Source organism: Octodon degus, unplaced genomic scaffold, assembly GCF_000260255.1.
Source record: "Octodon degus isolate 3935 unplaced genomic scaffold, OctDeg1.0 scaffold00089, whole genome shotgun sequence".
NCBI lineage: Eukaryota > Metazoa > Chordata > Mammalia > Rodentia > Octodontidae > Octodon > Octodon degus.
Genome location: NW_004524665.1, coordinates 1,714,178 through 1,727,770, shown reverse-complemented (window position 1 = coordinate 1,727,770; position 13,593 = coordinate 1,714,178). Strand labels below are relative to the sequence as shown.

Sequence of the window (13,593 nt, the reverse complement as noted above, 5' to 3'; positions counted from 1 at the left end):
TTTTATTTTTTTTGTGGAACCGGGGATTGAACTTAGACCCATGCGCTTGCCAGGGAAGCGCTTATTCCACTGAGCCATCTCCCCGGCCCCTTAATTTTTATTTTTACCATACATCTGTACACATCTGTGGTTCTTGAAATGCTTTGCCACATTTTAAATTCTATATAACTTTCTCCTTTTTTGTTTTTCTTAAATCTGTTCCTTTCTTTAAGCTCATTTTTTATGTAATTTTTAAGGTCAGTAGACCCCTGTGCCTCATGCTTTTTACCTGATAGTTGTCAATTTAACACTCCAGTGCTAACTATTGACTCACCAGTTGATTCCCCCACCAGTCGATTCCCTGTTGCCAGCAAAATTCTGGGGACCGTTGTCCCTCCTATCAAAATCCCCTTACTGGGAGCCCCTGTTGCAGGGCCATATGTAGGAATGTGTTGATCTCTCAGTGGTCCCTGGGAGAAAGTGGTGAGAGGATAAAAAATAAAGACAAGAGATGATAGTGAGGTCAGGTGGCAGCCCGTGCCTGATAGGTAAAGGACCCCTGAACAATAAACAGTAAGGGCTTTTATTTATAGCTTTGCAAAGTTACAAGACACAAGGTTGCCTAGTGAGTAATAGCCCACAGTGCCCAGGCAGGATGTTTTTCTCAAGACTGAGGTGGCTTGACTGCTTTAGGCAATGAGGCCTCATCCTTGCCTCCCTCATAGGATCAATTTCCAGCTTCAGCAGCTCCCAACAACCACTTGGCAAGGTTTTGTGAAGAGTTTAAGTTCCTGCCTGCGAAGCCCTTAGAACAAGTCCATTACCTAGAAAGCACTCAGTAAATAGCAGCTGTTTTTAGTAGCCACCTCATGTTTACCAGCAGCCCCCTCAGGACACTCTTGGCCTCTCCACTTGCTGGACGTCATCTTCATTTCCTATATGAGTCTTGTTGGCAGAGATTGCTTTGCAGACTGCTGGGGAGACCAGAAAGCCAGTCTGCAGGTGCCCTCTGGTGCCGAGAGTGGCTCCCCAGGCCCCTGCAGTCTTTGCCTGTTTTTCTTAACTTGCCTCTTTCCATAGGACGTTCACTGTGAGCAGAGCCTTGGAAAAGGCACTTCTCCAGCACTTCATAGTCCAAAAGCTTGAGATTGCCTATGCCATAAGCAAGCCATTTCCCTTCTTGGAATTGCTCCGAGACAAGGCCTTCATCAGTGAGCAGATGTACTGGGTGAGTCACGTCAGCCTGACCCATGCAGTGGGCTGGGCTATGGAGATCTCAAGCCACCACCCACAAGGGCTTCTGGAGGTGGCGGTACCACACTTAGATATGTTCATTGTAGAGTGAGGAGTGCCATTGTAGGTGCTATATTGGTTTTGGGGTGTCATGGGGGTGACCATGGCATGTGAACACAAAGCAGGTGGCTTGAAAGAACAGCAATGTATTGTCTCTAGGTTCTGGAGGTCAGAGGACCAAAACCAAGGTGTTGAAAGCATTGGTTCCTTCTAGAAGCTTGGAGAAGTGTTTACCTTCTGGCAGTGGCTGACAGCACTCGGTGGTCCTTGACTGCATCAGTCTAGTGTCTGTTTCCCTCTCTCATCTCCTTCTGCCTTTTGTGTCCTTTCCATTTTTCTTTTCTTAATAAGGTCACCTGCATGGAGGCCCCACCCTAGCCCACGATGATCTCCTCACGAGATCAGTAACCCAGTGACATCTGCAAAGATCTTTCTTCAAATAACCCAGATTCACGGTTCTGGGTGGATAGATGGATGTATCTCATCTTGCGAGGAAGAGGTGGCCTCCAGCTCCTGCAGGCATCTCCCCACTCTCTCTGAGCGCTTATTGCTCTCAGTTCCTTCAGATGTGAGGCGGGCAGGTACTACAAGGTACAGTACAGCAATTTGGACAAAGTGGTGCTCTTTGCATATAATTTTGAGACAAGTTTCATATTGTTGTACATTGGTTTTTTAAAAGTATTTTTGAGCTCCAGGGCCAGAAAAGTGGCAACGGTGGTAGAACAATCTTCTTCCACTCCTTATCTGACTATCTCTAACTCCTTCAGATTACAGTCTGGATGGTTCTCTTCAGAGGGGTCTCCTTGACCCACTCTTCTCAATAAGACTCACTCTCCCCTTTCTCCTCTCCTCCTCCCCTCTCTTCTCTCCCCTCCCCTCTCTCTTCTCCCTTCTCCCCTCTTCCTTCTCCCTTCTCCCCTCTCCTCTCTCCTCTCTCTCTCTGCAGTCTGTGCTTTCCTTTGATGATACTACTCTCAGTTGTAACTGAATGTTTAGTTCACTTCTGTTTATTATTCAGTGTCCATCCAAATGGGCAGCCCCATCCTGATCATGGGCCCTGCCATTCACAGTCTCCCTTTGGCTGGAACTCATTTGGGCGGGGAAGAGAGCAAGCATGCAAAAACTAGCAAGTGCACAGAATTGCCACATGTGAGTGCTTCTTAAAGCCCCTTCTGGAGCTTCGTGATGGAGCCTTAAAGAAGGATCCAGCAGCATCTTTTCATTCTACTTTGATTCCTTAAAATTTCTCTTCCCTCAAATGTACCAAAAAGTGAGATTCACAAAGCAGACTTATTTTCAGGAAGGCTGAATGATTTATTCCTGTGGGTAGGCAGCAAATGTATGGGAAGTAAACATGTGGACTGTGGTCTCTCTACCTTAGAGGACTTGACTATGTTTTATGTTAAATTTCTCCTTGAAAAAAGTTAACTAGCTTTCTTATGACTTAGAAAACACAAGTGTATTATAACTCTCCACCAGTTCTATAGCCATTCCTGCTAATCGTATCCTTCTTTTTTTCTAAAGGACTCTCTGGAAGCTTGTAGAAATTTAGTTCCTGTATGCAGAGTGGTGCACAACATTCTCACCAGACTGGAGAAGACTTTTAACCTGTCGCTTCTGGTGACACTGTTCAGCCAGATTAGCCTATGTGAATACCCTAATCTGAGGACAATTCTCAGAAGCTTCATAAATGGTAATGCAGTTGCTCGAATGGCTTTTGCACATAGAATAGGTTGCTGTGCTACACGTCTGGGTTTGTTTCCAGCTTGGGTTGTGCGCTTCAATCCTGCTTTCCTTCTGAAAAGGTACAGACCACACCCACCCACCGGCCAGGCTGGAGGGGCAGCCCCTGCTAACTCTTACCCTCATGCTCTGAGAGGAATTTCTAAAAGATACAGACATCTCTGTCTTACCTGTTCTGTGAAATTGAAGGCAAGTGTAACATTTAACATACTGGACAAACTAGGTGCTGCGCACAATGACAGAGATGCGAAGTTACAAAGACCAGCTCTGGCGGAGGACAAGGAGACTGAGAGGAGAGAGAGAGAGAGACAGAGAGAGAGAGAGAGAGAGAGAGAGAGAGAGAGAGAGGAGAATGCAATACATGCCTTTTTGTTTGTAATTGTTAATACTTTATCCCACCATTTTTATATGATTATCTCATGTGAATTTTAAAATAGCAGTGTGAAGTCATTACTAGCTGTATTGGACAGGTAAAGAAATTAAACTATGAAGGTGACTTTCTCCAAGTTATTTGTGTACATAGAGGCAGAACTCATAGAGTCCTGTTTGGTTCTGCGAATACTTGGGCCCAAGATTGTAACTACTGTTCTAAACAAAGCCAGCAGGAAGGCAGATGTTAAGGCTAGAGGAGGAAAGAAAGACAGTAAAAAGGAAGACAAGGAATAATGAACATAGATATAGAAAGGAAAGATAGGAGGAAAAAATACAGAATAAGAAGTCCACTAGGAAAGAAGGGCTGGTAGGCCAACTTTCTGTCACTATAACAAAATGCCTGAGTTAATACCTTGTAAAGAGCAAAGCGTTGCTCAGGGTCACAATTTTGGAGGTTTCAGTGCACAACTGGTTGGCCGCAGAGTGTTGGGCATCTAGTGAGGCAGCACATCATTGTGGAGGTGTGTGAGCCCCACCGAATGCTCCAAACAAGTAAGTAAAGTAGACAGGAGCCATGGACACTGATGAGGATGAATGGGTTCTATGGGAACAACAGGAACTCCGTGTCCCCAGCATGGATGGAAGTTCTGTATTAAGAACCCCAGCTCATTCAAGGTCTACAAGGTGCTGATGTGTGCTCCTTCACTCTCCCTAGTCGGCACCGCCTATGGAGAGTGGAGCAGAACCACGCTGATCCCACTCAAAGTTCTTGCTGACCCAGAAGAGAGCTCCTTCCAGATCCTGCGGCAGCTGCCCCCACCGCAGCTGCCTTCACCAAGTCATCTGTCCTGTGCGCCTGCGGTCAATGAGGCCAAAGCATCCTTGCAGCACATCAGTGAGAGCCTAGACAGACCACCCAGCCCTTCCACTCCTGCTGGGCCACTTCCTGGACTCATCCTGGGAGAAGGAAGTACTCCAGGTGAGAAGCAGAGCCTGTCCAGCACCCATGTGTCCCTGGCAAGGAGGCGCCTAGAACCCCAGGTCCTGCATCCCTGACCTGGCCCTTTGCTGCCCCCACCTCCCCATGCATAGCACTTTTCAAGAAGGCTCTTGAGCACTCCTGGGAGCCCAGCCCACTTCCCACTTGTGGGCCATCCCAGCCCTCTGTCCTGGGGCCTGAGTGCTCCACTTGCAATCGGCATTTTGACCCTTCACTCTGCCCCCTGAAACCCAGGTCCTGCAACCTATCCTGATCTCTCTTTCTCCTTTAGTGGCCAATGACAATGTCATATCTAAAACAAAGAAGGAAGAAGATTCACAAGAGACATGCAGCCTTTCCACTGGCACAGTGCAAGGTAACATGGACTGGGACTCAAGGTGGTTAGGAAAGGAAAACCTTCACCTACCACCCGAGAGGTTGTAGTACGAACCTCCAGGCAAAGAACTGGGTGTGAAAGAGAAAGGAAATGAAATGGGCAATTCACAAGTGTACCATGAAAAACAAGCCAACCATCCAAACTCCCTTGTGAATTGACAGGTGACATCTGCCCTGACAGCCCCTGTGTGGCTCCTTGCCACACCTGAGTGTGGGGCCTTCAGCTCCCAGCCTTATTCATCCTTAGATGGGTGAGACTGGAAGAGCAATATCATCAAAACAATTTTTAAAAGATTACAAAATATTTGAAGGCCTGCTATCTCTTAACACTGTGTCAAGTGTTCTCCTCAAATCATCGTTAGAAGGGAGTATGCTTACACTAAACATAACAGGGGTATGCTATTGGGCATGGATGAAAATGCTATTGTGGGTTCTGACCTCCTGGGAACTTGATTTCAATAATATTTCCACCATTCCTCTAATGCATCTCACCCAAATAAGGTTATCATGACCAGGGAGCTGACAGCAATGGAAGATTCCATCTTCTAGATTTCAGAAGAAAAAATAGACACTACATTAAATTAATAAGAGTAAGCATAAAGAATTTTTCACTTTCCCAGTCTCTTCTGACCAAGCCTGGGCCTACAGTTGCCTACCTGTCATTTTTACCAGTTGGAATTCTGTGTTTTCTTCCCCACTTGGAGCTCCACTTTCTGTTCCTCGATTCTGTGATTCTTTTTCTTCCACTGCTCAGTGCCCCCCCCCCCCATGACCTGATGTCCCAATAAAGAAGCCTCTCAAGAGTCTTCCTGTGCTCTTGATTTGCATGACTTAAGCTTGGCTTTGTTTTCTTGTCTACCAAGAGCCGAAGCCCTTTGGATCTTCTTGGAGTGGGATTCTCTTCCCTGCTCCCCTCCTCCCTCTTGCCCCAGTTCCAGTTGCTCACCCAGCATTTGGGAGCATGGACAGGCAGGAGGCCCAAGATCCTAGTGGAGGCAGAGTCTCAGGAGAGGGCAAGGAGGCAAGTCTGGAATAAGCAGACTGGGAGGAAACCATTGTTTGTGAAGGTCAGAAGCCCCTAGTGCCTGCTGCACTTGGACTCTAATCCTTCAGATGTTTGCAAAGGGAGAATATCTGCCTGGCACAGGGACTGTGGTGAGAACCCCAAGGGGAAAGGACAGGTGACAGAGGGAAGGTGGACTTAGCTCATTGTTTTCACCCCTTCCTGAAGCAGTTCTGGAGTCCTCTTTTGGGAGTGTCTTCAGTTATGCTGTCATGGCTGCCTCGATGTCCTGTATTATGGTTTGTGTCTAGTTGTCCCCCCCAAAGCCTCATGTAAGTTATGGGACAGATGCTGCTGGAGGAGCAAGGGTGGCTAGAGGGGCGGGCCCGGAAAAGCATGAACCATTAAACTGGCTATAGCCTGTGCTTTCTCAGAGAGGTGGAGAGAGTCATCCTGGACACAGCACACCCCAGCCTCTCCTCCTGTGTCTTGAAACCTCTAGTACTGTGAGCTAAATAAACCCTTCCTTGCCTCATTTTGAGTGTTGAGTATTTGTGCCAGCAGCGAGAGAAAAGTAACTAATACAGAATCCTGCATCAATTCAAAATGTTTAGTTTTCATGGTCACTTTGGCTTTGGGGAAGAACCAGAGATCACGTGGCTGGTACCAAATCTGATTAATAAGGTGGAGGAGGCCACCCCAGAATGCTTTAGGGGCCTGCCTTTCCCTTGAGTGGCACTACGCAACAGCAGTGTCATTTTTGGCCACACCTCATAAAGATACCAACAGTGAACTTCCAGAACTGCTTCAGAAAGTGGCAGCCATGCTCTAAGTGTGCTCCAAGTGGCGGAAGGTTCTTGAGAGGGATTCCTGGTGATATGCCTTTTACTGTAATCATTGTTTAAATTTAAACATTCAGCATCGTTTTCTTTTTTATTTATTTTTATTTTATTGAGAAAAAATAGCAATGAGATAGTTTCAAAACCAATTAATAAGACCAATTAATAGACCAATTAATAAGTTTCAATAATTAATACATTACATATTGTTGTCTTTGTAGTGGTTATTCATCGTACAAGATGCAGACATGATATCCTATCCAAACACTATTAGTACAAATCTTTCTTCTCATTGAATTAAGAGAAAGTAGCTGTATATCTATCCTAACTATTTTGTGTATGCAGATACAAAATGGTTCTTCATTTGTATCCCCTTTCTTTGTTTAGTTTTGTCAGAGATGAGTATTCCATTGCCATTCAAACATCATCATTTTCAATCACACCTCATATTTCCTTTATCAGTAATAAAAGATGCTTCTTCAGAACCCAATGACCAAGAAGAGCCCCAAGAAGCACCCAGCACATCTCAGAAAAAGAAAGGTAAGAATTTCTTTACCGCTGGAGATGTCAATAGGGTGAATTCAGAGCTGCTTTTTGTTGTTCTGGTCTTATCTTGTCATGAACACCCACTGGGTGACTCTACTTGTGATAGCCAGCCTGGTGTATTTCTGCAATCCACATTCATTACACCTTCCTTGAAGACCTTTATGAAAATAACAGGAAGGCATTTTGTTGCCTGTTCTGAAATCATCAGGATCTGACACCCACCGCTTCTTAGAATGTCAGTGGCATTCTACCATTAGCTGAAAGCTGCTTCCTCGAGAAGGTCCCACTTCCTCATAAGACATGGCCAGGTGTTCACAGCCATCCATCACTCACACCCATGGTGGGAGCAGGCGGGGTATGCGCCCCCTGCTACTCGCTAGCCCATCCAGTCCCTTGGTTCTCCATCCTCTGCTACCCAACTATTCAATTAAAAGTCTCCTTTCCTTCAACACCACCACCCTTTGGCTTCCCCATCACTCCCTGGCAGACCCCAGGGTGGTTTGTCTGTATGCTCGGGCCCTGCAAAAATCCGGCTGCCTTCAGGTACACACAGACAATAGACAATCCATTTGCTGATTTCCAGTGACTTTGCCCTCCACAAATGCTTGGCTTCTGGTGCCCAAAGGAACCCATGGGAGCTACCGTCCTGCAAAGAAGCTCAATTTCCCAATAACTAACTTAGAGATTCCTGTAATTATCCTTGAGGACTGTTCCTCCTACAGCTGTCATTCAACTTCAGATCTCTCCTCAGCGTAATCTTTTTAAAAGAATTAAATACACCTCCCTATTTCCTTCCTCATGGTTTATTCTCTCTGCAGCTGTCTGCCAGCTCACCTAGATCAACATTCCACTGGCTTTTCCCTCTTCCAAGCCTTCCTCTGCCTTTCTTCACCCCCTTTCTTACCACCCTGGATCCTCAGGCCATTGTCTCTGACCTCATGCCATCCTCTTAACCTTCCAACAATAAGCAGAAACACTGAAACGACACCCAGGATTTGGGAACGGATCTATTTCATGTCTGTGGGTACTGATTGGAATCGTTCCCAGAATATCAGGCCCTGATCTTCAGCGGTCTAAGGCTTCTATGGGATAAGCAGGTAGGACCTATGGAGGCAGATTGGCTTGTCCATGGGGATCAGTTTATACAGTGTGCATTGTAGTGGTTAACTGCATCACAGTTATCAGCTCTTTGTAAGAGACAGAACCAACTGGAACTGGGTAGAAACTGTTACCTGGGAAGCTAAGAAACTGAAGTATACTGGTAGGGTGGGGTCTTCCTTCTCCATCTTTTCCTGAAACTCTCGCAGGTCTTGAAGGGAACCTCCTTACCTGCTTTCTGCATGCTGCATCTGAATCGTGGGCACAGCTAGGGGACACACAGTGGACGGTGCACCTGCTGAGTCTCCCTGATGGGTGTGAAAATGATTCTGTCACACTGTGTGCCAATTCCATTTTTTGGGGCAGGGGAGATGGCTCAGTAGAATGAGCACTTGCCTGGCAAGTGCAGGATCCCGAGTTCAATCCCCAGTACTGAAAAAAAAAAAAAGAAAGAAAGAAAGAAAAAGAAAAAATTCCACTTTTTGCAATGACCCTTTGAAACCTTGAACTCTACTTGTAAAATCTGTTTATCACTCAAGAGATGGAACCATGAGAGGGATTCATGGTGATGTGCTTTTTACTGTAATAATTGTTTAAATTTATGCTTCATATTAAGGGATCAGAGGATAATCTTCTGATGTCTCCATAGTAGTGCAACAAGCCCTACCTGCACCTGCCTCTTTCATGCTTGTCTGTCTGTCTGTCTCTGTCACACAGACACACACAGACACACAGACACACACACACAGACACACAGACACACAGACACACACATACCCCTTCTGTCCCTGCCTGCCACTGTAGAGGACAAAAGAAACACCTTCCTCTTACTCCATAAAGCAGCTGTGCCTCAGGTCACCAGTGACTTCCTGCATGTTGTGGTCCAAAAACTAAGAGGGAAAGCTGAATGCTGGTGACCAGTAAGATGGTTACATCTATTGGTGACTAAGAAAAATTATTTTTTTTTCTTCAGGAAAGAAAAGGAGGACGTGTATCTGGTCAACTCCAAGGAAAAATAGGAAAAAACATCCCCCAAGAGGTACAGTGAGCCCACACAAGGCAGCTGGAAGTGGGGAGCACCCATGCTGGGCTTAGTAATGAAGGAGCAGAGGGAGGAGGGGTGGATTTTATTCCAAATGCAGTGAGAAGTCAGAAACCTGAGCTTTTAAGTGATGGGACTTGATTTTAGATCTTGCTGCTGTGTAAAGAATAAACTAGAGATGGACAAGGGTTTTTCTGTTCAGATATCAGGTTACATTTCCCGGGGAGGTGATGGTGAGCCATAGATTTTGTTTATATACTAGAGGGACAGCCCTCTCCTCCTTAGTTTTTTTTTTTTTTTTGTACTCCAGTTGTTGGGGTTTTTTTCCTGATATTTTGTGACTAGCTAAGAATTCAGTCCAAGGATAACCATTTGTACTTCTCAGGAGAGAAGGGAAGTTTTATTCCTTTGAGTCACAGCAGTTAAGCAGACAAATAGCTACAATTCCAATTCTTATGGTATGTGAAGAGTAAAATGTGTCTAGAATTGAAGTGAACTTTCTCTCTTTATAAAATACACATTTCTGTGTCTCTGGAGGCTGAGGATTTGCACAGGAGTGCTGGGTAATCAGGAAAAGTTCATTTCCCCACCATGCATCAGTGTGGCACTCAATGAGAAATTTGGTCCTTAGCTAAAAACATGGGAATCATCAATAAATGAAGGCATGCAGATCCATGGGAGAAGAGAGACAAGGACCTAGTACTGCTGTCAGCAATCCCAAAAGCAGAGTCCAGCAGCAGACAGAGGAAGAGAGTGGGGGGAAGCAGCACCAGGAGGGAACCCACCAGTAGGCCAGGAGACATGAAGATGAGCTCAGAGAGTCACAAGGTGTCAACTGGAAAACTTACCAGCTCTTGGTGGTGAATGTTTTACGTGTAGCCAAGACGATTCCTTTTCACGCACTATAACACAGGCAAGCCTCGCATGTCCAACCCACAGGGCCGCAGTTGGACGCTCCTGGTGGCGATGGACACAGGCCATTTGGAATGTGTTGACTAATGCGTGGACAGAGGTAGCACATGATGTAGTAGCCGTGAAGGAGGGCAGCGCGACAGGGGACAGCCTGAGGCTTGACGCGCCTCTCTCCTGACTGAATTTACCCCTATTGTGATGCCAGTGTGCAACATCATGGGTTTGGTGCCCTTGTGAGTAATCTATCAAAATCATTTAGTTCTTTGTCTTTTTACCAAAAGTAAGAGGCCTTTCTGAGCAGGGAAGCGAGACGATGGTGTCTGCTCACGTTGTGTGTACACTCTGGTGGCATGCTGTGCTACTCTCGGTGCTCAGCTCACACTCCCTGAGCTTCATGCACCGCGCTCCTGGCTCCCTTTACCCCCTCCACGCTGATGGCTCCCACATCTGCCCTGCCACCTCAGACTTGCCTCCAAGAAGCATCTCAGTCAGCTGCTTACTGCTCATCTTGATTTGAAAACTTCCCATTGCTATTCTGTTTTTCTTTAATTTAAATAGTAGCTCTTTGTTTTTAATTAATTTTGTTGAGAAAGAAATAGCAATGAGACAGTTTCAAAACAGGTTAGTAGGACAATTCAATAATTAATACATTGTATATTGTCTTCATAGTAGTTATTCAGAGTACAAGATGCAGACATGGTATCTTGTCTAAACACTATTAGTATAAATCTCATTGAACTAAGAGAAAGTAGCTGTATATCTATCCTATTTTGTATATATATATATATTTTTTTTTTTCACCACAAAATGGACCTTCATTTATATCCCCCTTTTTGGTTTAGTTTTGTCTGAGATGGGTATTCTATTGCCATTCAAATATTGTAGGTGTGTGAATTCAGCAAAATAATCCAATATAGTCCAGTAGTCCATAACGGTAGTAGGTTATCTGAGGAACCGGCAATGTCAGAAGTTGTTGACTTGAGCCTTTTACAGCTCAGCATACTAATATGGCTTTACTTTTTATTCCTCGTGTTTATACTTTTCTGCTGGATGGTTATTCTAGTCTCCATGAGTCTGTATCATCACAATGGTGACCTGGACGCTGGGTGGGAGCCGCTTTGGATTGGATGGTCCAGGAAGAGGGGCTCAAACGTGCAAAGAAGCCATTTAACAATAACTCATTCTCTTTATCTCCATCTAACAGGAGTATTGAGAGTCATGCTTTTTTATATTTAATTAAGTGTCCTTGTTAAAAATACTAAAACACTTTAAAAGGTGTTATAAAATTTAAAGAGGGGAGACAAGCTAAAAATACGTCCATATTCCATGTTATAAAAAGCAAAGCAGTACTCTATTTTTCTCTTAAGAGATCTGATTTTATTTTCTTGGAAGTCTTCTTTTTCTTATGGAGAAAAAGAAAAGATAACTTGTCAAGCAAAGGCAAGTTTTAAACCCTTTCAGATTACTCAATTTGCTTTAGATAGACACTCAGTGCCTTCCACATTTGCCAGGCCTGGCCCCGCTTTTCAGGTGCTAGGCCACACCCACTTCCTCCAGAGGCAGCCTCAGCGTGGGAGGTCCCCTGTCCACCTGCTGACAGGAAGGGTGGCTGTGCCTGGGTAGGTCCTGGCTGATCTGCAGACACACAGACATTCTTGTGCTCCTAGCCAGTGGTCAGTCCTTTCTGAAGTCACAGCCAGTAGGAGCTGTGTTCTCTTTCTACAATAAATAGACTCCCCCCTGGGACCGCCTGCATTGCAGTTCCTTAGTCCCAGCCACACCCTTCACAGACCTTCAGAGTAGCCACCATCAGGGCAGGGCTTTGCCCCTCAGTTCTTGCACTCCTTGCACTGTACCCCCTGGAGGTGCCTACACAGGAGCCTTTGAATACCTTCCTGTCACACATAGGCCCCGAGGGAGTCAGAAGGGGTATTTATAATGCTCTGCCTTTCCACCTGAAGCCATGCGCAGTCATCTACTCAGATGTGGCCACCACCTGGAGCTGGGTCACACAAACAGGAAGCAGGAAATAAGCCCCACTGCGCTAAGAGTCCTCTAAGTGTGTCTGGTGCCTGGAGTGAGAGCCGACGGTGATTTTGGGGGAGAAAGAAAGGTGCACACAAGAAAACGAAATAGAACGAAATGAGGTGTAGAGTGCAGGGACCTGAAAGAGAGAGGGCTGGGCCAGGGAAGGGAAGTTGCTAATGAGTGGAAAAAGAGGCTCGCTGGGGACTACAGCTCAACTATTCACAAGTCACTGGGGACTATAACTTAACTATTCACAAGTCACTGCTTGGTCCAGGGGCAACCCCACCTGGGCACAGAGTCCAGGAGAAGCTCCAAGTGGTGGCAAAGAGGAAAGACAAACCAGCCCGCAACTCCAAGCTGGTCTCAAGGGTCTACAACACGAGGGCAAAGCGTGCCCAGATGTCCAAATCCGAGGGTAAGGCTGGCAGTGGAATCTGCCTGGGAAGGGCTCAGCTGGGTGGGAGGGTCCCTCAGGAGTGGCAGAGGGGTAGGCAGGCATGTGACGTCACTGGTAGAAGAGCAGGGAAGACAGGAGTATGGGGTGTGATGGGAGGGACAATGAGAGTCAGGATTGATTACAGTTGAGTTTTGGTTGGAGCAGCTGGGCTTTTCATGGGACAGCTCATCCCAGAGGTGACCTAAGACAGCAGCTCTCAGATTTTTTGGTTTCCTGATGCCTTTATATTGTTAAAAATTATTGAGCACTCCCAAAGAACTTTTATTTGTTCATGTCTGTCTGTACCTTATTAAAAATGAAAGCTAATGTTTTAAATATTAAGTTATTTGCAAGCAACCACAAATTACCTATTAGCACAAATATTTTATGAGAAATATATTTTTAAAAAATGAAAGAGTGATACCATTTTGTATCTTTGCAATCTCAGTAATGTCTAGTTTCATAAAAGACAACTAGATAATCCTATAGTTGCTTCTGCATTCAAATCAGTTGTGATATGGTGTTTTGATTGAAAAATGTGAAAAAAAATTCAGCTTTACACAGGTGTGTAGTTGAAAGGGGTAGACTAAGTCCTGGGATATCTGGGGATTCGTCTGTGATACTAATCAAAACAGGAGAAGTGGTCATTTCTTAAGGGTTCGTTGTAGCCTAGAATCTAAACCCAGTCAGTGAAATTTTCATACCAACTAGAATGGTGAATACCTTTTAATTAAATTCAAATTATAGTTGTTCTGTTGTCAGGTATGGATCCCATATGCCTGTAATCCCACTATTCAGGAAGGTGAGGCAGGAGGATTGTCATGGGTTTGAGGCCAGCCGGTGCTACATACTGAACTGAAGGCCCGCCTGAACTACATAGTGAGGCCCTATCTCAAAAAAAAAAAAAAAAAAAAGAGAAAAAAACGG

General features: G+C 45.3%; 1 protein-coding gene across 5 annotated transcripts in view; it reads left to right on the top strand.

Annotated features, from left to right (window-relative positions):
* The window catches only part of LOC101593092 (sp110 nuclear body protein), a 30,643-nt gene that overhangs the window by 6,637 nt on the left and 10,413 nt on the right, over nt 1-13,593 (top strand). For 4 of the 5 annotated variants that reach the window (XM_023722215.1, XM_023722212.1, XM_023722213.1 and 1 more), the window contains exons 2-8: nt 1,060-1,207; nt 2,797-2,965; nt 4,103-4,366; nt 4,659-4,742; nt 7,067-7,144; nt 9,222-9,287; nt 12,505-12,645. In XM_023722215.1, the coding sequence (XP_023577983.1) occupies nt 1,060-1,207; nt 2,797-2,965; nt 4,103-4,366; nt 4,659-4,742; nt 7,067-7,144; nt 9,222-9,287; nt 12,505-12,645 (950 nt within the window). The remainder of the gene's footprint in view (nt 1-1,059; nt 1,208-2,796; nt 2,966-4,102; nt 4,367-4,658; nt 4,743-7,066; nt 7,145-9,221; nt 9,288-12,504; nt 12,646-13,593) is intronic. The other variant, XM_023722214.1, reaches the window with a different exon arrangement.